At 38.1% G+C, this 23,812-nt stretch overlaps 1 protein-coding gene across 2 annotated transcripts in view; it reads left to right on the top strand.

Moving 5' to 3' along the window:
• Positions 1 to 2,650: 2,650 nt before the first annotated feature.
• Positions 2,651 to 23,812, top strand: part of mia2 (MIA SH3 domain ER export factor 2) — a 38,060-nt gene continuing 16,898 nt past the window's right edge. For both annotated transcript variants that reach the window (XM_061895803.1, XM_061895802.1), the window contains exons 1-9: positions 2,651 to 2,861; positions 4,212 to 4,345; positions 4,689 to 4,775; positions 4,883 to 9,122; positions 9,225 to 9,389; positions 9,537 to 9,631; positions 18,651 to 18,782; positions 22,119 to 22,140; positions 22,270 to 22,358. In XM_061895803.1, coding sequence (XP_061751787.1) covers positions 2,675 to 2,861; positions 4,212 to 4,345; positions 4,689 to 4,775; positions 4,883 to 9,122; positions 9,225 to 9,389; positions 9,537 to 9,631; positions 18,651 to 18,782; positions 22,119 to 22,140; positions 22,270 to 22,358 — 5,151 coding nt within the window. In that variant the 5' untranslated portion in view covers positions 2,651 to 2,674. The remainder of the gene's footprint in view (positions 2,862 to 4,211; positions 4,346 to 4,688; positions 4,776 to 4,882; positions 9,123 to 9,224; positions 9,390 to 9,536; positions 9,632 to 18,650; positions 18,783 to 22,118; positions 22,141 to 22,269; positions 22,359 to 23,812) is intronic.

Genomic DNA, 23,812 nt, shown 5'->3' with positions numbered 1-23,812 from the left:
CATGCGTGGATCGATTGAGTTTCTCCGGTAATGTTCGAGTAGTGACAGTGGGTGACACTGCATATTTCAAGTAAATACATGCCACAAGACACAGACGCTTTTTTACACTATATTTTCATTTTCAAAAATCCTCAATATATAGATATGCAATTTTCGATTTGATTTGCTGATGATTATAATAAAAGAAATTAGGAAAAAAAACCTTCACACAATAAACATAGGATACCTTCGAACAATTGAACAATATTTAATTACAACACATAAAAATGTAATAATATAAAAAAATATATCATAAATGATAAATGGGTTGTACTTGTATAGCGCTTTTCTACCTTCAAGGTACTCAAAGCACTTTGACACTACTTCCACATTTACCCATTCACACACACATTCACACACTGATGGAGGGAGCACCCATGCAAGGCGCCAACCAGCACCCATCAGGAGCAAGGGTGAAGTGTCTTGCTCAGGACACAACGGACGTGACGAGGTTGGTACTAGGTGGGATTTGAACCAGGGACCCTCGGGTTGCGCACGGCCACTCTTCCACTGCGCCACGCCGTCCCTATATATACAGTCATATACAGTTATTGGTTTTCCCTCTCTTGTGTTTCAACATAGCTCGGTTAGTAGAGTGGCCGTGCCAGCAACTTGAGGGTTCCAGGCTCGATCCCCGTTTTCGCCGTCCTAGTCACTGCCGTTGTGTCCTTGGGCAAGACACTTTACCCACCTGCTCCCTGTGCCACCCACACTAGTTTAAATGTAACTTAGATATTGGGTTTCATGATGTAAAACGCTTTGAGTCACTAGATAAAAGCGCTATATCAATATAAATCACTTCACACTTCATTTAATAGCTTAAGCAAAATCAAATTCATAGTATTAACTTAGTATTACTAAATTACGTGGCATGGTTGGGAGAGTGGCCCTGCCAGCATCCTGAGGGTGCTTGGTTCAATCCCCACCTTCTACCAACCTCGTCACGTGGTTAGGGCCTTGCATGGCAGCTCCCGCCATCAGTGTGTGAATGTGGAAATAGCGTCAAAGCGCTTTGAGTACCTTGAAGGTAGAAAAGCGCTATACAAATATAACCCATTTACTGTGTCGATAATACCATTGCTATGGACATTTTGGATTGTTTTTCCCTCTCCTAATTTATTTAGAGAAGTGTATGGGAAGTTCAGCTCTTTTTTAGATGTAATTTGTAGCCTGAATGGTCTAACATAACAAGTTATGATAGTTTGTGAGTTAATAAGTCCTTTTGCATTCAATGTTTATATGAGAGGCCTTATATTTGCCTCGTTGTGTTTATTTCTTCTGTTATAGAAGCATTATTGCCTTTGTTTAATATTTGAATCAAACTTTTAACTGCACAAAAACAATCTAACAAACAGTGGTAAACAGAACCACACTACCAAAAAACCAAACCATTATGGAAAGTTGGTATTTAACAATTGAGATTACTTTTTTTTTCACAGAGTATCTCCCCTGTTTTTGAAAAGATAATCTCTATACTTTCACTTCATGGTATGATTCTGTTGTTGTAGGCGATCACTCGAAACGAGTATGATTGTCCTCCTGTAGGTGGGATTGCCGTCAAAAGAAAACCTGTGCGTGAAATCTTTTAAAGTGGGTAGACTGGTGCACAGACAGCCACCACACTGTCCTTGGCAAAGATAAAGCCAGGGTCCAATGGCATGGAGACCAAGATAATTGGGGGCCCATCTTTGCTGCAGCCTTCTACCGCCTTTGTGACTGTTGTGGAGCTTCTATGCAACCATCATCCGCCCACTCCGCCGTTGAGGTCTTTTTCGATGAGGGAGATGCACGGACTCCAACGTCACTTCCTCGCTGTGGGGAGCTGTATCTGGCAAGGGAAACCCAGAACGACCGGGACCTCCTCACAGATGCAGGAGGCAGCTGGCGCTCCGGTCTGCCAAAGGACCGCCTATGGTGCGCCTACCAGCTCTTGCTTTTCTCTCAGGGTGTGCTCCCCTAGCCTTTTGTCTTCCCAGACTAACCCACATGGGCAGCGGGGCAGTGGTTGGGTGATGCCAGGGCGTGTTCACAAAGTGGGCCTCAAAGTGGTCACCTCCGGGGACCACTGCACCTACGAGATCCCCTGTCACGTTTGCCTTGGGCCGCGGGGCCATAGTTACTGTGTGGGGCAACCTGGAAGCCTGAGAGGAGTCTTGGTGAAGGAGAGGCTGTGTATTGGCAGAAGACTGACGCACAATGCTGCTTCTCCGTTCACCACAAGGGGCTAGCCAGTGGCAGTGTCTGTAAGCCAGAGGTTAGCAAGCAGGTGAGAAGTAGACATGCAACCTTCCCACCTACTACTGTACTAGACGCATCACAACACCCAGTAGGCTCGGTCCACACACACACAATTATTTTATATCTATGGTGTGTCCATCATAGTTTTATTGAATGGACTCTTTTCAATCACCACATAACTTCAAAACTTAATTAAAAAACACATGCGACTTGAATTGATCATTTAGTAAATTATGCCACCAAGAACAATTTAAAATTAAACACACATAATCTGATATGTAAACAATTCTCAAACAGGCCTGCTATGTTAATAATTAGCCCATGCAGGTTTATATCTTATCAGTGCTCTCTCACCATTGAGTATTCAGCAGCACTGCAGCTCCAAGGCAATGTCCATATGCCAACTCAACTGGTTAAGATCATTAAGAGGATCTTTTTTAGTCTTGACATTCCTGTGGGAGCACCAAGAATGATTTTTTTGGCTGATGAATTTCTGTTGCTGAGCATTGTTTTTGCGGTTTTACCTCATTCAAATGTTGGATTACTATCTGACTATAAGATCTGTGGAGATAAAGAATGTGAAAGTAAGTTATTTTTAAACCTTGAGTTAGACCCGATAGTATCATACTTGTGTCTTGACATTGAAGGGTCCATGGGATTCGTCGAAAACATTGAATGCAATAGAAAATACTTAATAAACACTCACAATAGCAAATTAACTATTTTTGTACCTCCATTAGGTTCATTGTAACCGTGTATTTTATAAACATGCATTAATTTTTTATACTGCTTATCCTCATTAGGGTAAGCTGTAGCCTATCCTGGCTGACTTTAGGAGAGAGGCGGGGTACACCCTAGACAGGATTTGTAAACAAGCTGGAGTTTAAATACAATTTTAATTGGAGTATTAACTTTTCACAATAGCATTGAATACATTTATGATATTCTTATCCAATCATTTCACCAACTGTCACTCATGCACATTACTTCCTGAAATTAGTGAAACTGATTCAGTTTCACGACACCCGGACTGTGTCTGATGAAGAACAGATGTATGTTGGAAACTAAGAGCATGGTTACAAAAATGCTAAACAAATAGAGGACACAAGGTTTATAGAAAGCAGTGACAGTTGTGTTGATGTAACTAAAAGTTGAACTGTGAATGTTCTGTATGTTTTTGTTTTGTTTGTGACAAAGCTTTACGCAAATAATTCAGACTAATACTTGATGTCTTGAATACAATTTAAAAAATCTCAGCGCAGAAAATTGTTTTAGCATCCATCCATCCATCCATTTTCTACCGCTTATTCCCTTTTGGGTTTTTAGCATATTTTTATAAAACTTTGCAGGCCCAGTATTCACTGTACATTAAAAAAAAGGAGTTTTGTGACAATTATTCGGGTGATTTGGACTTTACGGCCGGGGTCTTCAACATTTTCAAGGCCAAAGACCCCCAAATGGATGGAGAGATGGAGGGTCACCCCTCACTTATATGTCCTGTATAAAACTATGTTTAAAGTTAAACTGGTCCTAAAGGTGCTTTGTTATTGTGCAATATGATATTCAAAGAATACAGTATAGCACTGCTATTGGCTAACTGTCAACTTCTGCGTTAGTCGCTAGCTGGCAGCTACGGCCGCTAATCACTAGCTGGCTACTTGAGAGCTGCCATTAATAAACTACACAAGAGTGTGTTAGATTAATGTAATGTGTATTTAAATACATTTAAATTTGTAGAAAAATTGGAGGGGGAATATGAAAAAATTATTATCAACCAAAAAGATCCCCTTGAAAGACCTCTGCTTTACAAGGTTAAAAAGACTCACTCAAACGTTAACAAACCCCACTGTTTGTGTTTATCACTATTGGAATCCTCTATGTGTGTACTTTTGGTGTGTGTTTAACTGTCTGTTTGTCCGTGCATGTGTGTGCAGGCTTAATGAGCAGGGTGCGAGCTGTCAGGGATCACCATGGCAAGGACTGTCGTTTCTTGAACTTCCGACTAGGAGACTCAATTTCAGTTTACCACAAGCTGACTGGAAAGTGGAGTGATATCTGGGCAGGCAGTGTAAGTCTGACCTCTGTCTACTTTTGATATTACTCAGCATCTGTATTTTTTCACTCCGAGACAAGAAAACAATATACTAAACAAAAGTAGATTTAAAGTTTTTCAAAGTTTTTTTGGGCGTTTTTAAATCCATAAAATCACTGCAGTGTATTTTTACAGCAACAGAAAAATCAATTAATGCCAATTTAGGTAAATTTGATTAAAAAGTACAATATTGCAATTTATCAAATTAACTGACCGATGTAAAATAAATTTAGTTAATGTTCAAGTGTCAATAAAGCGATCAACAATTACTACAACAGAAAACTAAAAAATGTAACTAAAATCACTATTTTGATTTCAGATTCACAAACAGTTTGGTTATTTTTCAAAAGAAGATGTGAAAGAGGAACAGGCATTTACAAAACAGGAGATAAGAGTTGAAACACAGGTATGCACATTTTTGGTTGGTTTTGATAATACATTCAGGACCTGAGAAGTTATAAGTAATTTATGTGCTACTTTCAGTATCTAAACTTATTGCCTCTTGTCGTTAAGGAATCTGATTTTCTTTGTATGGATGAGTTTGGCTACCCCATTGACTCCAGTCATTTGGATACTAATGATGAGGACTCTGATCTGAAGAGTCCACCCAAGGAAGCTGGAAGTCAAACAATTTACTCTGATGAAACCAAATCTGCAAGTCCTATACCATTTAAAGATGTTTTAACAGTACTTGAAACAACATCAGGAGAAGTGGATGAAGACAATAAGGAGGGCGGTGGTACTGCCAAGACCCTGCAAGCATCTCCTGAAATTCCTATGGCACTGAAGGAACAAGGTGGGTCTTCTGCCTCATCCTGGCTCAGTTCTTCAGTGACAGAATGGTTAGCCCTAGAAAAGGAGGAGGAACCTGGCAATTTGGCTACAGGGGAGCAAACAGCTCTACAACAGATGCAGGCAGAAAATTCCTTCCCGTCTTCAGTGACCGGTTGGCTGGGGTTAAAAAAAGAAGAAAAATCAGAGTCTGTCAAAGACGACATAAACAGTGGACAGCAGGAAACAGGAACAGTGGATTATTTTACTTCAACAATGACTGGATGGCTTAGATTCGGTAGCGATAAAATAGAAGACTCTTCCACAGCAAAGGAATATAATGACAAAAAAGAAATGGAAGGAGAAAACTTTAGGAGCAGAAAAATGTATCTGGACTTAGACACACCAAAATTACAAGAAGGGGATAATAAAGAGATGGGGACATTGGAATGGCTAGGAAATGGACTGTCAAGCACACTGGCGTTTGGCCTGAAGAGCCAAGATGCTGGAGACAAGATACAAGTCAATAGAGGAGAGCTAGAGGATGAAGAGAAACAGCCAGGATCTGGTTCTTGGTTTGATTTGGGTATTAGGGAAATTTTAGCATTCAGAAAAGATAATGAAGATGACATAACTAAATCAGACACAGAGTTTGATGACTTTGTGCAAGGAAATGTTGATGTTAACATGAGAGAAACATTTACTGATAGCAAGACTACGGCATTAGATGGTTCACTTCAGGATGATCAAACATATAACCCTCCACAAAACAGGTTACAGGATATCTCCATAGTGCCAATATTCACTGTTGTGAAACCTGAGTCTGCAGGACGGTTGGTGAGTGAGATTAAGTATTCTGATGAGGAACAGGCGAGTTCGGAGGTTGGTGGAGTGAAGAGTGGTTTTGAGTCCTCCTTAGAATCTGAGGGGGATGCGAAACAGGGAGCATTATGCAAAGAGAAAGGTGAGGACGTAGAAGTGGACCGAGATTTAGAAGGGACCCAAGATGAGAAGGAAGTGTTAGCAAAAAAGAATCAAGATGACAAACAGGAAACGCAGGAGAACTTAGATTTGACTAGTGACAACACTGCAGAAACTGAGACAAATTGTGAGTTGATGAAGAAAGAAGGAGATAGTTCTCCAAAATTCAGTTCAAACTACTGCAAAAATACTCAAATAATATGTGATAATCCACCAGAAGAGGAAATATGGAAAACACTCACTCAAAATGTCAAAGATGCACCAGTATTTGCTTCTCAGGTGACAGACTTGTTCAAAGAAAGTGGCTTTAAGTCTTCTCCATGGTCTGAAGTGGAAGAATCCAAGGAAGATGAGAAAAGCAAGGAATTCAACAAAGATGAAAATCAGGAGATGGAAGAGCGAGAGGATGCTAATGGAAAGCAAGAGAAGGTGCAGGACTTGGTCGAAAGAGGGGCGTTAGAAGAATATAGCTATAAAGACAAGGAAATGCTGGATAATTTAGAAGGATTACATGAGAAGAAGCAAGAGGAAAAGGAGGAGTTAGAATATGTCAAGGAGGAAGAGGGGGGAAAGAGGGATAGGCAGGAGAAAGTAGTGTTAGAAGAGATCAAGCAGGAAGAAGTGAAGATGGCAGAGAAGTTTGAAGCTGAAGAAGAAGCAGATGAATACATGGAGAAGTTTGATGAGTTAAAGGATGATAAGTATCAAGAGTCTGAAGACATGGAGAAGCAGTCCCAGGTAAACATTTTTCAGAAGAAAAAGAATGAGGAAGATGGCGAGTTAGTAGAGGATTTGAAAGAGGCTGACAGTTTTTTACGGATGGAGTTAGAACAATCAAAGTGGACAGAGATCAAAGAGATGGCCATACCGGAAGATATGGTCGAGATATATGATAAGTCTGAAGAAGTGAAGGTGTCGGTACAGAATAAGGAAGAGATGTTTGAAGAGTTCAAAGAAAGAGACATAAGGGAGCACAAGGAGAAGATCAATAACAAAAAGTCTGAAGAAGTGACAGAGTTATTGCAAAATAAGGAAGAAAAGTTGGAAAAGTTCAAAAAAATTGACATACACGAGGTTGTAGAGGAGATCAATGGAAATAAGTCTGAAGAAGTGATGGAGTTGATACAGAAGAAGGAGGAGAAGTTGGAGGAGTTAAAAGAAGATGGGAGCAAGGACATTTTAGAGGACTTAGAAGACGACAAGCGAAATGAAGCAGAAGAGTTATTTGAGGAGGATTTAGTGAATGTGAAGTGGGAAGAGTCAAAAGACAGGGATGGACTAGAGGATGTGGTTGAGTTGGAGAACAATAAGTTGGAAGAAATTAAGGTGTTTGTAAAGAAGACACAAGAAAAGGATGGTCCATTAGTAGAGAAGTTAGAAGACAACAAGGAGTTAGTAGAAAAGAGTAAATTGGCAGAATTAAAAGACGACAAGCGAAATGAAGCAGAAGAGTTATTTGAGGAGGAGTTATTGAATGTGAAGTGGGAAGAGTCAATAGAGAGGGATGGACAAGAGGATGTGGTTGAGTTGGAGAACAATAAGTTGGAAGAAATCAAGACGTTTGTGGAGAAGACACAAGAAAAGGATGGTCCATTAGTAGAGAAGTTTGAAGACAACAAGGAGTTAGTAGAAAAGAGGAAATTGGCAGAATTAAAAGACAAACTGGAGGAGGGGGAAAGGTTGGCTGAGGAAAAGCAGGAGGAGGTAGGTGAGTTTATGGAAGAAGAGTTTGAACATGAGACGCAGGAAGATCTGAACAGAAGTGATGAGCAGGATAAGAATGAACAGTTACAAAATAACATGGAAGAAGAGATTCGAGAAGTTCAAGAGAAGGGATCATGGCCAGAGTTAATGCATATAAAGGACAAGGGACAGCAACCGTGGGTAGAAAAAAGTAATATGGACCTAAAGACGGCTGAAAACAAGCAGAGAGTTCATGATGTGGTGGATAGAAGAAATGTTAAAAAGGAAATGGAGAGTCTTCGCTGTGTGGATGAGCTTTGTACTCGGTCACATCAAGATGTAAACAAAGAAGAAAGAGAAAAAACCCACACTGAGGGTGGATCGGGTTTGCTATCTGACACACAGGAGAGTATGTCCTTAGAGAACATAGAGCATGATAAGAATTGGAAGTTATTTGAAGTCCTCACTGTTTTTAACGGTAAAAATGATGATGGGAAAGGTGACACTGAACACACAGAAAATGTTATGCAAGATTTAGATGAGAAAGATGACAGGGGTTCTCAGAAGATTCCAGATCTTCAGTATTCATTTGAGATTATTGAAAAAGCAGACATGTGTAATGGAATGGATGCAAAATGTGACAGTAAAACCAACACCAATGGAAAGCTAGCAGAACCATTGCCCTCTAAAGTGCAGTTTGATGAAAATGATCAAACGACAACAGAAAGTGAAGGAGTATTTAGTCTTTTTAAAAACGTTGTTTTATCATTTGGGCAGAGGCCAATCAGCAAAATCAAAGAATCGACAGAATCTTTTATTTCAGGGTTTGATGGAAAAACAATCCCTCAGACTCCTGAACGAGACTCAACAACAAACCATCAGAAAGACATTCAAAAAGAGCTTCATCCGCCAACGCCAATGCCAACATTATGTTCTCATCTGACTTCTCCACCAGTAAAGCCCCACCAACCTGATACCCTCCCTAAACACAACAAGAACATACAAGAGCATATGAGCGTCAGGGAGATTACTATTTTGACTGACCTACTTGGGAAGAACAAAGTGCACTTTTTGGATTACATTCTTGACGGTGAGGAGTTTTTTTCTGAACATGCTGACAGTGATGACTCTATACTGTTCGATATAGAGACACTTCTGAATTACCACAAAGAAACACTGTTTCCCCCAAGCATGAGACTCTCTGATGCACCAGAGGAGAATAAGGAAAAGACCAGAACAATCACAGCACTTCAGAAGCTAGAAATACTGCTGGAAAAAGTGCGTCATGCTTTCAACAGCAGAAAATCAGTGAAGAAAGGTACACAATATTGTTTTCAGTGATCTGTTTGAATTGCTACTTCCTCGATTTCAGTATGGTTTAAACTGGCATTGATTAAACAATCGTGTTCTCCAAATACAGCTCAATCAAGCTGTGTCGGGGAAACTACAGAGGCGGAGTCTAGTCAAGCAATGGGGTTGATAGTGGAGGAAAAGAAGGATGATGGCTATGAAAGAAGAGGTGAAACAGAAAGAGTGTCCCCAAAGGAATACCGCACTCAGACTGGACCACCACAGTCACTGGAAGGTACAGTGGAAGACCTTTCCTGTGTACATTGAGTGTACTGTATGTTAAGTTGACATATGCCATCTAATGTACTTGTAAAAAAGGTTTCTTAATTAACTGCTCACTTGTATTTTCGTAAAGATGTATTCTCAACTGTTTGTTTTCAAGGGATAAAGGAGCAGATTCTGGATTCTATTCATTTGGTTCAGCCATCTTCTGAAGTTCATGCAGTGAACAACTTCCTCAAATGGTTTAATGTGCAGGTAACCGTAGTTTAATTTCAGGTAACTGTACTTTAAAGGAGCCATATGTTGGAATCTGGCCAGAAATGGTACTGCAATCACAGTCAAAATTCTGTGGTCCCCTCCTCTCTACCTGACTGAGGTTGCCAGATACGCAGCTGAATCCAGCTCGATCAACTGGGCTACTCCAAGGAACTTCAAACTTCCACTGCCTCTTACTGGGAGTTGAGGTGCTGGGACCACGATAGCTGACGAGACAAGCGTTTTGTCAATAACAAATCTCTAACCAACACATTTTGCACCGAAATTAGGCTATTTTCAGGAAGAAGTACGTCATGCCTACGTACAATATCGCAACAAATGGCAATCATGGTTATTGTCAGTACTATCAAAAAACAAAGACTAAAACTAACTACAACCAACGCAATAGTTATACTGGTGAAAATAAGTAGAGCATGCTTAGCAGATTAATGCAGTGTTTTTCAACCTGTTTTGAACCAAGGCACATTTTTTCATTGAAAAAATGTGGAGGCACACCACCAGCAGAAAACATGAAAAAATGAAACTCAGCAGCCAATATTGACAGTAAAAAGCTGTTCCGGCAATTGTTGGATATGAATTCAAACCATAACCAACCATGCATCTATATAGCTCTTGTTTCAAAGTAGGTGTACTGTCACCACCTGTCACATGACGCCGTGACCTATTTTGATTTTTTTGGGTGTTTTCCTGTGTGTAGTGTTTTAGTTCTTGTCTTGCGTTCCTATTTTGGTGGCTTTTCCTGTTTGGTTGGTTTTTTTACTATAGCAGTTTCATTTCTTCTCTAAGCGCTATTCCTTGCACCTGCTTTGTTTTCGCAATCCAGACTATTTCAGTTGTGTGGACACTATCCTTTTTCATATGGACGTTGTTGATCGTCATGTCATGTACGGCTGTAGTTTTGTGGACGCTGTCTCTGCTCCACACTCTGTAAGTCTTTGCTGTTGTCCAGCATTCTGTTTTTCTTTACTTTGTAGCCAGTTCAGTTTTAGTTTCGTTCTGCATAGCCTTCCCTAAGATTCAATGCCTTTTCTTAGCGGCACTCTCGTTCTGTTTATTTTTTGTTCAAGCATTGGATACCTTTTGACTTGCACACTGCCTCCAGCATATTGTGATCGTAACAAAGCAATTTGCTACCTGCTGCCACCTACTGATATGGATGAGTATTAAACAGTTACTCTGCCGATCTCCAGACAATGCAGACACTCAACAACGGCACTTTATTTGCGGATTATAATTACTGATTTGCAAAAAATATTTTTAACCCAATTAGGTGAAATGACAATCTTCCACGGCACACCAGACTGTATCTCACGGCACACCAGTGTGCCGCAGCACAGTCGTTGAAAAAGACTGGCTTAATGTACGCCCAAAACTAAAGAGGAGACATTTTATCAAGGTATGCCTAAAGACTACTGTTTTGTAAGTATCAGATTGCCATATAACTTGGTACATATAGTCCACAATATGCAAACACGAATGAGGAATTATTCTACCATGTGATTTGGCTGTCTCCATAAATTTCACATTGCCATGACAGTTGTGCTAATGTTTGGACCCATTTCCCCAGCCTATCAGCATATTGAGAACGAAATAGGGACTGACACTACCCATATCCACATAGGTTTTATTTTTGTCGAAAATATATTTTGCCCTGTCAGTTCAGTTACACATTGACATACAGGCTAATGGGCATATATTTACCCCGTTAGCCTATACTGTATGTTGATGTGTATGCTCCCATTGACCGGGCGAGCATGCTGAGTTAGCTTTGTTAGACAAGATCATAGACTGTATTGGACAATGTAGTTTACATACAAAATGTCCATATCCATTTATTACAAGTAATAAGCAAAAATAAATGCCTGACTTACCTATCAAGGAGGAAATTAGCAAGTTTGGCGTCAGATGAAAAAATCTTCTCCTCCTTCAATTATCTCCATCTTTTAAAGGCGTCCCCTGTACAAGTCCTAGTTTTGTTCCTGGCTTTGTCATGAATAAGATGAAAAATGTAACAAGGCCTTTTCGTTTTACTAAGGTCTGACATGTTTAGTAACTTTACCAGTGGCAGTATTTAGACGAAGATGACAGTTCGTAACTGGCAACCTGGATGTGACACACTCACAGACTTTCTAATTGGTAAAAAGGTTGGCGGGCGGGGCATGAAAATGAAAACAATAACAAGATTTCAGGGCTGTAAATCTAATTTTAAAATGAGCATATACCGTCTGAACTACTGTCATCAGTTATAGAGGTATTCGAAAAGAATATTTTTTTATTCATGCCTTTTGAAATATCAGGGCCATTAATTGATGACTTGACATGAAATTCTTACATAGGGCTCTTTAATTTCAACCCATGTACTGTGCAATCTACTAATAAAAGTATCAATCAATCAATCAATCAATAGGTCTGTGTAGATTTTCAGTCATCCGGGTTATGGTAATCCGCAAGTGTTGATTTGAGGCAACCGAACTGTTCTTAATTGTTGAAGACATTTCACATTCCGTTAAAAGGGATTTTTTTCAGTTTAAATTTTTAAGTGTGGACTCTCTATTAACATCTCCGGTGGATGTGTGCCCTGGGGGTGGACAGAATAAGACCATTGAACATATCAACAAAAAATAATTATTACCCTTTATTACACACAATTGTGTGAGTAAAATAAAGTCAATCGTACAAAAAAACTAAACAAAATCCAAAACTACTATTGGTGCTCATTAAAACCTTTTCGCCTTTTGCCCACAAAGGCCTCTTGTCTCTAAAGACTTTATTCCTTCAGTCTGTAAGCAATTTAAAAATAATTTCAACAATAACAACCATGTAACAATATGAACAACATAACAAATAACACATATGGATATTTGTAAAAATAAGCATAGAAGAGAACTGAAAAATATCAATCAAATCACGCTTGTGTTCATCCGATACTGAAACTACCCTTACATTATTATCGATACAATCAATTTGGATAGATCCACCCACTCTTCCTACTTAGCAGTTTGTCTCTGCATGACAACTTCACATGCTCTTGTAGTTATTTGAATTACTTTTTTTAATATTAGAAAGAAAGCAAGCTATTTTAAATGCATGACAGTAAGTTGTTTTGGTGAGGTTTTTTTCAGTACAGTCATATGGGTGAGTAATCTAGCGGTAATAAACACAATTGTTTTAAAAAAAAATCATAAAAGGGACAAGCGGTAGAAAATAAATGGATGGATATAAAGATGTACTTAATCAATGTTTTGGGTAATATAATTGTGTTGATCAAACCAATTTACAAGGTTTTTTTTTTTAAATAAGAAAAAATATTTTGTTTGGTGACACCTGCTCCAGTATGGAAGGGCAACATAGATAAATAAATAAATGTATGAATAATTACTTAAATGTTTTATTAATTAATTATAATTGAAATTAAATACATACATATGTCATGAATGTATTTATTGTAGATGCAAATACAACTATGTAATCATTTAATTATCTATTTATTTAATTAATTATTGATTGAATTGATATATTATTTCTTGATTTAGTTAATTAATTTTTTCACAATTTGATTATTACATGATTAATGATTTATTCAATTATTTCATGAACCAGTTTGACAGCACTTCATTAATGTATTTTATCAGTCAAACTTAGCTGTTAAAGTCAGTGGGCAGATCCTAACACCAACTTCTACTTGTCTAAACCCAAAAAATCGGTGGAGTACTGGTCGATATCTTGGTCTAAAAAAGCGAAAATAAGTCCAAAAACTTCAATATATTATTGTAATTTAACTGCTTACATGCATTAAATGCTCTGGGTCAGCAGATCTCGCTTAGGTCAAAGACAGGGGTTATTTACCTTTTTCACCTAGGGGCCAAATGTATCCACTACAGAAGGGCTCAGGACCCACTCAAATATTGAATGAATGAATGAATGAAATAAGTTTATTTCGGTCATATAATCAATCAAATCAAATCAATCAACCATTGTGTGTGATCAGTTTTACAGTACATGTTATATGTATACAATAATGCACATTTACACATAAACGAAAAGAAAAAGAATGACCAAAAAAGGAATAGGCTGAAGCCAAAGCTTATATTTGCCTATCCTATACCTTCACAGAAAATTAGATTGCCTGGAACATCAACATAAAAAAATAAATAAATCAAAAATCAATGGGATGTAAGTAATTGTGACTATATTTTATAATTTTCAATTATTTCACCTTTCAATGTTTTCTTAAACCTTACCAAAGAATTGCATGTCTTCAGCTCATCACTGAGCTTGTTCCACCATTTAACTCCTAAAACTGTAATACATTTGTATTTTATTTTTGTTCTCGCTTTACCCATTTCAAAAATCGATATCCCCGTAAATTATAGTTTTCTCCTCCTAAATGAAATAGCCTGCGAATACAAGCTGGAAGGCTGTTGTTCTTTACTCGAAACATAATTTCCATTGTTTTTAAAAACACAATGTCGGAAAATTTTAACACATTTGAACTCATAAATAAGGGATTGGTATGTTCATAATAGCAGGCTTTGTGTATTATTCTAATGACCCTTTTTTGAAGTTTTATGATTGGGTCTATGTTTGTTTTATAAACATTTCCCCAAATTTCAACACAATACGTTAAATATGGAAAAATAAAAGAATAATACAACATATGCAGGCATGTCTTATTCAGCATGTGTCTTACTTTATGAAGAATAGCAATAGATTTGGATATTTTTCCTTTTATATATTCAATATGCGGTTTCCAACACAGTTTATGATCAATTATTATTCCCAAGAATTTAGTTTCATATACTCTATCAATTTCCACATGATTTAACTTTAATTTTGTTTCACAATTTGTCCTTGCACCACTAAACACCATAAATTTAGTTTTCTTATCATTTAATGATAACTTATTAATATCAAACCATTTTTTTAGTTGAATTAACTCAACCTCCATTATCCTCAACACTTCCTTCAAGTCTTCTCCTGAACAATATACATGTGTATCATCTGCAAACATAATACATTTCAATTTATTAGATAATGAACAAATATCATTTAGGTAGAGTATAAATAACTTAGGTCCCAATACCGAGCCTTGTGGAACACTACAAGTTACTCTTCTTGGCTGTGATTTAATCTTATTAATTTCCACGTATTGATATCTGTTACTTAAATAACTACTTAACCACTGTTGCGAAACACCTCTTATGCCATATTTTTCCAATTTCTGCAGAAGTAAGGAATGATCGATTGTGTCAAAAGCTTTACATAAGTCAATAAATACTCCAACGGTGTGTTGCTTTTTTTCTATTGCTGTAGCTATGTTTTCTACAAAGTCAATCACCGCTAGAGATGTAGATCGATTACTCCTGAAGCCATACTGATGGTCATTCAATAGCTCATGTTTGTCAATGAACTTATCAAGTCTATTTACAAATAATTTCTCAAGAATATTAATACTGAACTAGTAATTTTACTCTTGATTAGAACTTTAGGATTAGCTCAGGCTGATTAAAAAATAAATACTAACCAAATATAATGCATAAGAAGGGACTTGTAAATAACTGACAAAAAAATAAATGGACATAAAATTATGTAGTGTTGAAATAAATAAACTAAATTAACAAACAGTGTTTTAACAAACTATCAATAGTGTAAATGAAAATACAACTTCACTATTTCAGTCATAATGTTTGTGCTTAAGAAACTTATCACTTTAGAGCCAGACTTTTTAAATGTCTTATTATTTATTTAATGTACTCATACATTTATTTATCCATCCATCATCTTCCGCTTATCCGAGGTCGGGTCGCGGGGGCAACAGCCTAAGCAGGGAAACCCAGACTTCCCTCTCCCCAGCCACTTCGTCTAGCTCTTCTCTATGACATTTATTTATGTCATAATTTAATTAAAGGGGGGCAGCACAGTGGAACAGGGGTTAGTGCATGTGCTTCACAATACGAAGGTCCTGAGTAGTCCTGGGTTCAATGTGTGGAGTTTGCATGTTCTCCCTGTGACTGCGTGGGTTCCCTCTGGGTACCAAAAACATGCCCCTGGGGATACGTTGATTGGCAACACTAAATTGGCCCTAGTGTGTGAATGTGAGTGTGAATGTTGTCTGTCTATCTGCTTTGGCCCTGCGATTAGGTTGCGACTTGTCCAGGGTGTACTCACATTCTGCCTGAATGCAGCTGAAATAGGTTCTAGCACCCCCCGCGACCCTAAAAGGGACAAGCGGTTGTAAATGGATGGATGAATTAATTAAAGGAACTGTTTGCAACTTGCTCACAGTTAAATTTTTCAAAGCAAAAAATATAACAACAATACCATTATGTTACCATTAGTGATTTCACAGAACACATGTATATTAAAACGGTCTATATGTCAACAATTACTGTGATTAGGTAGCGACTTGTCCAGGGTGTATGCCGCCTTCCGCCCGATTTTAGCTGAGATAGGCACCAGCGCGTCCCGCGACCCCAAAGGGAATAAGCGGTAGGAAAGGATGGATGGATGGATGTTCACAATTACTAAGTTTGTGTAGTAAAATATTTTACCGGCCCGATAAAATGATTGGTGCTTGCGGAGGTCACTCACCCTGTCTCGTCAGCACATACAAAAGCAGTCTAAATAAAGCAATAAACCATTTGCAGTCATGTAGTTGTTATGATAGAAATGATGGCAAATCGCTACTATTAGCCAAGAACACCCGAAACTGTTGCGCGTGCATGTGTTAGATTCCCGAGCGTTCTAGAAACCGGAAAAGGGCGGGATATACTGTGTAAAATACCGTATTTCCTTGAATTTCCGCCAGGGCGCTAATTAATTTAAAACCTCTTCTCACCCCTGCGCTTACCAAAGGCATGCGGTAAAAGTAAGCATGCGCTATTTATTTAAAAACATCTTCTTACTCCGGCACTTACCAAAGGTATGCAGTAAAATTTTGAGTGTGACGTAAGCTTGGACCTTAAATCCTACTAAATAGCTCTTAATCTTCTTCCCTTTATGCGATTTCAAATTACCGGTATTGAAATCAGCCTCCTCCATTTTGACAATGATGACAGGGGAAGTGTCACTTGTGAAGTCACGAGTTTGACCAGGCGGTAATACTAAGCATGCGCTAATTATTTCGGGAAGAGAGTTTGACCCGGCAGTAATTCAAGGCAGGCGCATACTATATGCCCTGCATCAATTCAAGGAAATACGGTACATTGGGAAGTTAGTGCCCTCCAGGCATCTGTGTAAATGTTGCAAACGGCCTCTTAACGTACCTTAATCATCTAAAGATGTGATCATTTAATTAATTTTGTGCTATTAGATCTTCCATATTCTTGATAGTGTCACTTTTAAAGCGTTCGGTTATGCCAGTGTGGCATTTCACAATTGGTGTCGTTGGAATCAACCATTTACAAATGTAGGGGACACGGCGTCTTTGTCGTCATTGCAAGTGTTTAAAATCATGCATGTATGAATGGGATTATATTTTATGAAATTTTAAATATTTAAAAGTTTATAATTCATTAGTTTTAGCCGTTTGAAGCCGTTTTAATATACGACAGCGGTATTACATGTTGATTAAATTTCCCTGCTTGACACACAGACTGGTGCAGTCTACTGTGGAGGACTGTGGCTATAATGCTGCTCTACCACTTGCCCGGCTACTTCTAATGCAGCTTTTAATGGTTGATATTTACTAGATACAAACCAAATGCCCGAATTGAAAGATGGAGCACCACCCTTCGAGTGAAAGTTTAGACAGAGCAGTGGACTACGAGTCGACGATAGAGACTTACTACAGTGCCACCGTGGGGAAAGTAAAAGATGTACGTTATGTGGCAGGTTTGGTTAGCATTCCCTGCTAGCATCACTGCTGACAAATTGTTGTCGTTTAAACTAGCTCTGAATATACAACGTATGTGTATAATATTGTTATTTTCCTGTCTTTTATGGCATTGTTATGAAACATAAATGCTTTAAGCCAGCTGTCAAAAACTTGCGTGGTTGTTATATGTTGCCGTTTGTGTATATAAATCGTCACAGACGTGATTGATTAAAAAATAGTTGGCTTCTCACGTTTTAATTTCACTATCTAGGATCTTTTTGAATATTTGCCATGTAAGCAAACTTTGCGAGATTGGTTTGTGATTGATTTAGGTCGGTGACGATTTGATTGAGTTCAATTTGATTGATTGATTGATATTTTTATTAGTAGATTGCACAGTACAGTACATATTCCGTACAATTGACCACTAAATGGTAACAACCGAATAAGTTTTTCAACTTGTTTAAGTCGGGGTCCACGTTAATCAATTCATGGTAAATCTTTCAGTATCTGTTATCTTTTTTTTTAATTTTCCTGAAGGAACTCTCCTGAAGGAGTCAATAAAGTACTATCTATCTATCTATCTATCTATCTATATCTATCTAAATAAAAACTTACCACATTTTCAGAGAGTAATACAATGTAATAATTTTAGTAATTGAGTATTTATGTACAGTGCAGTCTATTTAGTATCTTCAATGCTTTAAATGCCAAATTTCCTAAACAAAAGATTACATGAGTAGTTAACTCTTATTTAACTCCATCCATCCATCCAATTTTTCTACCGCTTGTCCCTTTTGGTGTCGCGGGGGGTCGTTGGAGCCTATCTCAGCTGCATTCTGGCGGAAGGCGGCGTACACCCTGGACAATTTAACTCAAACTCACCTGGGGATAGGTTGATTGTCAACACTAAATTGGCCCTAGTGTATGAATGTGAGTGTGAATGTTGTCTGTCTATCCGTGTTGGCCCTGCGATGAGGTGGCGACTTGTTCAGGGTGTACCCCGCCTTCCACCTGATTGTAGCGGAGATAGGCACCAGCGCCCCCCGCGACCACAAAAGGGAATAAGCGGTAGAAAATAGATGGATGGATATTATATTACAGTACATTAAGTTTTTATTTTTAAGGGGGAAAAAAGAACCATTTCTGAGCCCATGTTGAAAGAATATTATACTTCTCCAGGTTGTATCATCACTTCCTGATGACATCAGACCCGGACCTGACCTGTACGGGATCCCATGGGAGCCAGTTGTCATTTCCAGTTTTCTGGGGCTGATGGTACTGTTGCTGTTCAGTTGTAGATGTTACAGCTCTGTGAGTATACAGCACACACACACACACACACACACAATTGTAATCACAGTGTTGGGCATAACAATAATGTTAATATTTATTCGGGTATTGGTCATCGATATTTTTTATAGCGTATGGATAGAATAAAAACGCACCTGTTTAATAAAGAGGCATGACCTTCTAGAACAGAAGTTTTTCTTGCCCCCTCTGCCATGGAAAAAAAGCCGCAAAACATAACACTGCTTGTATGTTTTTATTCACCCAAAATTGCTTCCGAAACACACACCATTTGACTGACGATCAAATTAGAGCTAGTACGTGTAACCTGCTCAGTGGCCTTGTGGTTAGAGTGTTCACGCTGAGACTGGAAGGTTGTGAGTTCAAACTAACAACCGAGTCATACCTAAGACTATAAAAATTGGATTCATTGCCTCCCTGCTTGGCACTCAGCATCAAGGGTGGGAATTGGGGGTTGAATCACCAAATGATTCCCGAGCGTGGCCACCGCTGCTGCTAACTGCTCCCCTCACCTCCCAGGGGGTGAACATGGGGATGGGTCAAATGCAGAGGATAATTTCACCACACCAAGTGTGTGTGTGACTATCGTTGGGACTTTGACTTTAACGTTAAACTGTAAACAAAGCTGTTAACAAAATATGTTGTCGATGATGTATTCTTTGTGTTCCCTGTTACACGGACAACATCCTATTTATTCATTAATGGTAGGTTATGCGTTTGATTTATTAGTTTTTAGACATCTTTAACATCACATGGTTACTTTTGCACAATTCAACATATCTGAAAAGGAGTAGGAATAAGCAAATCCTAGATGTAATCCTACCCCTTATCAATGTCTTTTACTGATACAGTAGTACATCTATTGGTTGTCTGACAGCGCTCCTAACTCAAAATACTTTTCAATCAAGTCTCCCATTGAATTTAATTGAAATCAATTTAATTGGTGCTTGTCCATAATAAAAAAAACACTTTTAGATGGGAAATATTGTATAAAAACAATACAATAGAATGTATTGTACTAATAACAGCAGTAGATTTATGAAGTAATGTAGTAATTATAATGTACAGCATTGATGGGTGGACTTCTGCGGTATCTCCTTCTCTTTCAAACACTCCCTCTGCAGCTTTTCCATACTTTCAAGGATAAAGGCCGCCATTTAGATATTATTTTAACATTCTTGGTTGGCGTTATCGACTCTTCAAACTGCTTCAGTATAGTGCAGACTAGCACTGATACGCTTAAATTGCTTCCCCAAGTTGGCGACATGCTCCGTCAGCTTTTTTGATGATTATTTTTGTAATTCAATGAATATCATTCGCTCCTTCTATTCAGCAATGTCCTTCACACTCCCTTTTTTCGTTCCCCTGGTTGGAAAGCAAAATTGTCTATCTTTAGCTGTAAGCTAACGCTAGCCAGTAAGATCGGATGTTTTGGTCAGATCTAACGGGTTTCACTGTGGCATTTGCTACGCCAATTAATGGCAGGAATGCTTGTAACTCAAGTTTTTCTTGCATCTTAAAGCATAACAAATAGTTGAGATACAGTTCTTCCATCATTTTTGCCTTTTGATCACAATCATTACGAGAGACAAGATCCAGGCTCGGGATCTTTCTGTGTGGAGTTTGCATGTTCTCCCCGTGAATGCGTGGGTTCCCTCCGGGTACTCCGGCTTCCTCCCACTTCCATAGACATGCACCTGGGGATAGGTTGATTGGCAACATTAAATTGGCCCTAGTGTGTGAATGTGAGTGTGAATATTGTCTGTCTATCTGTGTTGGCCCTGCGATGAGGTGGCGACTTGTCCAGGGTGTACCCCACCTTCTGCCCAATTGTAGCTGAGATAGGCGCCAGCGCCCCCCGCGACCCCCAAAAGGGAATAAGCGGTAGAAAATGGATGGATGGAAGATGACAAAAGTTTTTTTGTTTTTATTTTGCATTCTTACATGTAAAAAATGTCTCGTTCTAGGTAGCTAGCAATGCAGCTAATGGAAGAAATTAATTCCACCGCAAAATCACACTCAAAAAGCATTCAAAAACTGCCACCAGTAGTAGTAAGTAATTTACATTCTGTAAACCGTATAATACCCAAACTGTAGCAACATTGTTATTGTAAGAACAAACACTGTGGAACTCTCTTTCTAGCGTCGTAACACATCGGAGTGATTTGGTATTGGCTGATAAAGATAACTTCGGGGAAAAAGAAGCAAGCTTCTACATCATCACGAAACGCATTAGAGTTTGTAATGCACAACACTGCGTTAGAACACCAATCTGGACTGACTGAAAAACATGAACAATCAATGTCTGTAAAGTATTAGCCCACATTTCATTTTTTATTGTACACAGCTAACCAGACAGTGTATGTACTGTAGTTGTAATAACACGCACGACGTGCTGCGTGTATCATGATCAATATTAAGGGTGACTCACTCGATGGACAGTTATCTGTTTGGTCCAGCTGGCAAGTGACCTTTTTTCAGTTTAATCATGTGTAAGTAGCCATTTATTTCAAAATAGCTTTGCTTTAAGTTCCACATCTGCAGCTTCGAGTCAATTTCACCTATCTCTATCGGCTTTCGTCTGCTCCAATGTTTCACCCTCTTCTTCATGCTCGCTTCTAGAAGCAGTAGTAATCCTTTGACCATTCAGCTTCAAAAAGATAAGGTTGTGAATCCTTATTTTCCCAAAAATAGTTTTCTTCGTTGTTTGTTACCAAGTCTGCCATTAATTTGAACCCACATAAGCATTTTTTATCCGGAAGTAGGAATACAGTCCGTTGGAATAAGTCACTCCCGGAAATAATACAAACTAAGTTAAAAGTTAAAGTACCAATGATTGTGTCACACACACACTAGGTGTGGTGAAATTTGTCCTCTGCATTTGACCCATCCCCTTGTTCTCCCCCTGGGAGGTGAGGTGAGGGGAACAGTGGGCAGAGGGCTTTGAAGGCTACAACGATGACTCCTATTAGCCGCATCTGCCAATCGTTTTTTATCATCTTTAAAATTCTGAAAAATAAAGGAAATGTGTTCTTGTTTCTCAAAATGATTGTAAACGATAGGCAAAATAAAATAAAAAATAGTTCAGTTCCCCTTTTAAGTTGGGGCTAAATTGTAATTAATTCACTCTATTATTTTTACATATTTAAACATTTTAGTTCACTTCTTGTGTGGAAAGAAAGGAAGTTGTAGGGGAGAAAAAGCAATTTACGGTAATAAAAATACAAGCGCATTTAGACTCATTATGCTGCCAAAATACACCTGAAAAATATAAACTGTACATACTGGTCTTTGGAATGTTAAATTTGGTTTTGTGACAATTATTTTTTTTTTTCGTAGGTCAAAAGCAGAATGTATCAACGTAAGTTGCCACATTCGCAAGTTATTTTGTACATCAAAGTTCTCCCCTGTGCCCTATTTCCTGTTTTAAAAGAATCATATATGTATTTTTTAAGTACGCAAGTATTCACATGTAACTTTTATTTTCCAGGTAAAGAGCAGTGGATGGCTGTGCAGGTTGCACAACAGCTTGAAGAGAAGTGCAAAGTCCTTGAGACTCTCAGTAAATGTGAACAAGAGGTTGGTAAATTTGTTGGTCTTCACTGAGTTTCTCTTTAAATATGTTGGTGGCGGCTTTGCTTGCTATTTTCCTTGAAACACAAGGCGCCTCACTAAGACAGTTGCCACCAATGCATACAATTGACACAAAGTTGGGTACATATATTCAGTATATCATGTCTGGACAAACAGAAATCATCAATTATGTATGCTGTTGTGGATCAGGTTATTCACCATGACACAAAACTCTCATCATTTGATTATAATTTATTTTTTTAATGTGGATATTTTTTTAAATCAAATAAATGATTATTTTTCTAGATAAAATTGGGAAAAAAAACTAATAACTTGACACCAAAAGTTGGGATCTTGACCACAATTGCTGTGTATGACGGTACAACTGCGGGAGGCACGAATTATCAGGTTCTATAATTTAACACTGTGCGACCTAGTCAGAAAGGGACATGCAAAAAACACTACGTTCACGTAATAGGACTTGAAAGTGTCACTTTTTTTGTAAATTTAAAGTGTACAGTGTTGGTGCTAGGAATTTTCAAAATGGGATTCCAGGGACCCTGCGATGAGGTGGCGACTTGTCCAGGGTGTTCCCCACCTACCGCCGGAATGCAGCTGAGATAGGCTCCAGTGACCCCCGTGACCAACCGTACATTTTTGGGGTCACACTTTTTCGTAACCGTTTTGAAACAAAATGATAAATGAATGCATTATCCTGTTATATCTAACATTTTATATTGTGTTTTGGAAAAAGTTTGTCATAAAAATTACTTAATTCATAAAACCAAAAATACAAAAGAAGACAAATTTTTATGCATATGTAAATTTATTCAGTTTTAAACATTGACTCACTTTCTTCTTTCCTTCATGGATCTAAACTTTCCCGCTGCCGGTAGTTTTTTCTATATTTTTATTTGATAAGTTGTAGATGTATTTATTTCAGTATAAAAGTGTAAAAATGTTTTGCTTCGGTCATGAAATTATAACAATCGTGTGCCAGGGCATGCATACATTATTTATTTCGTGCTTAAATCTCTACAGTCTACATTAACTTCGGAACTATCCGTCAATACTAAGTTTAAAATAAATAAAAAATGTTATGTTGTTTTTTTTGTTTGCTTATTTTCTGCCCTTTTTGTCAAAGAAAACAGTTTTTTTATGGCAAACACACAAAATATGCAAAATCTTCCACAAAAAATATTTTTCAAAGTGGAATATTTAATGTGAAGTAATCAGAGCCTTGGATAGGTCAATAATTCATAAACACATTGATTATGATTCAATATTATGTTTTGAGCAACGACAGTTTTAAAGAAAAACAACAGCTTTGTTTTATTAGTCAACATTGCCACTTTTTCTAAATTACATTTCACCTGTAAACTTTTTATTTATAGTTTCCATGGACTCACAAAGACTGAAACAACTCATTTACTGGAGACATGGCACAGGATAAAATTAAA

This window comes from Nerophis ophidion, linkage group LG03 (assembly GCF_033978795.1).
Source record: "Nerophis ophidion isolate RoL-2023_Sa linkage group LG03, RoL_Noph_v1.0, whole genome shotgun sequence".
Lineage (NCBI taxonomy): Eukaryota > Metazoa > Chordata > Actinopteri > Syngnathiformes > Syngnathidae > Nerophis > Nerophis ophidion.
Note: the sequence above shows the minus strand (reverse complement) of the source record. Positions and strands in the feature narration are given on the sequence as shown.